General features: G+C 60.7%; 1 protein-coding gene across 1 annotated transcript; it reads left to right on the top strand.

Moving 5' to 3' along the window:
- Positions 1-1,753: 1,753 nt before the first annotated feature.
- LOC117085025 lies at positions 1,754-2,572 on the top strand. Its single transcript, XM_033213416.1, has one exon. The coding sequence runs from the start codon at positions 1,994-1,996 to the stop codon at positions 2,570-2,572; it is 579 nt and encodes a 192-aa protein (XP_033069307.1). The 5' UTR covers positions 1,754-1,993.
- The last annotated feature ends 247 nt before the right edge of the window (positions 2,573-2,819 follow it).

The following is a 2,819-nucleotide window of genomic DNA, read 5'->3' as shown; positions in this document are numbered from 1 at the left end:
GGTCTTAGTCCATCCCCACTGCTGTAACAAAACACCTCAGACTGGGTAATTTACAAGCAACAGAAATTTATTTCCTGTAGTTCTCAAGCTGGGGAGTCCAAGATCCAGGCACTGGCAGGCTGGGGGCAGCTCCGACGGCATATCCAGCCTCACATGGCAGAATTCGGAGAAAAAACAGCCAAGCTAGTTCCTTCCAGAAGGGCCCTGAGGGCAGAATCATGGCAAGGGATGGGCCTCTGGGGCACCTTTGGGACCACAAAGCTCACTGCCTGCCTGGGTCTCCCCAGATCCTGGCCCAGCCCTCCTTAGCTGCCCCCGCTATGGCTCAGGCAGGCGCAGGTGCAGCTCCACCTGTTGCTCCTGAAGGCGCATGCGGTGGGCCTTGGTGGCATCCACGCGGTACTGACCCTGCAAGTGACGGCGGCCTCCACCCAGATTTCAAAGGATGTTGCTGACAGTCTTGGGGCCCAGGCAGAGGCTCATCTTTGGGGTGGAGCTGCCTCAGAATCCCCAGCGGAGCAATGCCCAGTGAAGCCGAGGCGAGGGGGTGGGGGTTGCCTCCGAGACCCCAGGACTGCAGGGCCACCAGTGACCAACCGCAGCCTGGGAGAGTGGCAGGCAGGAGACTCCAACCCCCACGCCCTGAGTGGGCTGAGCCCAGCAAAGCTGTGGGGGCCCAGCCCTGCCCCCGTGTGTCTGGAAGGTGGGCAGGGAGTCCAAGATCATCCCCTGTTCATGTCTCCTATGAGTCCTGTCCCTCTAGAGAACGCTGACTCATACGATTTTGTATGTGAGAGGGGGGAGTGCTGGGCCCTGCATGCAGTGCTGTGGTTGGAATGCTTGCATCCTCTAAAGCTCAGGCGGATACTTAGACCCCGGGCAGTGCCAGGAGGTGGGGCCTGATGGGCGGTGTCTGATCCACTCACGAGGCAGAGCCCTTGTGACTAAAGCCACTATGAAAAGGGCTTGTGGGGCAGGCCCACCCTCCAGCCGGTGAGGATGCCGCATGTGAGGGACCGTCCTGGAAGAGGAGAACCCGACATGGCCCTGCTGGGACCTTGGCCTCCAGACTGGGAGGCAGGAAGTGTCTGTTGATAAAGCGCTGTCTGGCGTTCTGTTGTGGCCGCACTCAAACCGCGGGGGGGAGCGGCTGCTAACAGGCACAGGACGTCTTCTGCGGATGATAAACGTGTTCCGGAATGAGCTGAGTGGGAATGGTTGCACAACTTCGTGAATGTACTAAAAACCACTGAATTGTACACTGTAAAGGGTGACTTGTGTGCATGTGAATTTCATCTCCATGAAGCTGTTTTGCAGGAGCCAGGTGAGGCACTGTGAAGACCACGCCCCAGGAAGGCAGCACTGGCCGGGCGCGGTGGCTCACGCCTGCAATCCCAGCACTTGGGGAGGCTGAGGCGGGCGGATCACGAGGTCAGGAGATTGAGACCATCCTGGCTAACACGGTGAAACCCCGTCTCTACTAAAAATACAAAAAATGAGCCAGGCGTGGTGGCGGGCGCCTGTAGTCCCAGCTACTCGGGAGGCTGAGGCAGGATGATGGCCTGAACCCGGGAGGCGGAGCTTGCAGTGAGCCGAGATCAGGCCACTGCACTCCAGCCTGGGCAACAGAGCAAGACTCTGTCTCAAAAAAAAAAAAAAAAAAAAGAAGGCAGCACCAGAAAACCAGAAACCGTGCTGGGTCCTCAGCGCGGCAGGCGCGCCCAGGGTGCGGATGGGGTGAAGGCAGCCTTCTCTGTGGTCACGTGTGTGTAACGGCACCTTCTCTCTCAGGGCCTCCTCCCTCCCTGCGTGGTTTGGGGGCTATTCTTGTGTCTGATAACACAGACGCCCTGGTCACAAACACCTGCCTGCATTGCTGACCACAGGCCTGGCCTGGAGAAACCCACACCCTCTTCAGGGAAGACAGCAAGGGGCTTGGCAGTGCCTGAAGCGAGTGGGCTGGGGACTCACAGCTGGGACACTCAGGGCAGGCATGTGGCCCCAGCATGGCACAGGGCCAAACTCATCCCCTCTTTGTCACTGGCCACATACTGCGGGGGGAAGGGCTGGAGGAGCTGGGGCACCTGCATTTGGCCTGCAAGGAATCTGGGTCCTGCTGGCTGTGGGTGACTGCAGAGGGCCACGTGGGCAGGGCACATTCATGGGCCCCCCAGGCCAACATCGTCAGGGTGAGAAGGGGAAGGGCCAGAAAGCCTCAGCCCAGACCAGGTATGGTGGGAACAGTCCACACAGGAGGTGCCAGAACCGTCTAGAAGGCCCTGGCACACAGGTCTGCTGCAGCAGAGCCAGGAGGGCACGGGGGTGCGCATGTCCAGGGCAGAGGAACCACGTGGGGCTCAGTCAGCAGTCGGGGTCAGGCCTGGTTGGTGGCACTGAGGATCCTGAAGGCTTGGCCCCACCTCCGGGAGCTGGGCTTCCTCCACATGGTCACAGCAAAGTAGGGACCAGAGGGGGCCAGAGACATGGGGGGCTGCACCCCACCCTCTCCTCGCTGCTCCCCTCCCCCTTACCACCCCGTCCAGTGATGTCCGCGCAGATGGGAGGGTTGTGAGGGGCGTCCACACCTGGCCTGCAGTGGCTGCCCGGCTTCCTGCTAGGGAGATGGGGCCGGTACTGATGGGGAACAGCTGTTGTGCGGGCAGCCAGAGGAAACCACGTTCCCACGGGGTGAGCTCATGGTTTACGCGTTCCCCGCCAGATCCATAACATCCTGGAGGCAGAAGCGCAGAGGCTGAGCCTGCCCCTACCTCCGCTGAGCCTCCCCTGCTCTGACATAAGGGCCGCTCAGCCATCCTCAC

Source organism: Trachypithecus francoisi, unplaced genomic scaffold, assembly GCF_009764315.1.
Source record: "Trachypithecus francoisi isolate TF-2019V2 unplaced genomic scaffold, Tfra_2.0 Lachesis_group1, whole genome shotgun sequence".
Classification (NCBI taxonomy): Eukaryota; Metazoa; Chordata; class Mammalia; order Primates; family Cercopithecidae; genus Trachypithecus; species Trachypithecus francoisi.
The sequence above is the reverse complement of the archived record's forward strand: the minus strand, read 5'-3'. Positions and strand labels throughout refer to the sequence as shown.

Bases quoted from the DNA above. Each gene is read 5' to 3' on its own strand.
- LOC117085025 (XM_033213416.1), top strand. From the start codon at position 1,994: ATGTGGCCCCAGCATGGCACAGGGCCAAACTCATCCCCTCTTTGTCAC.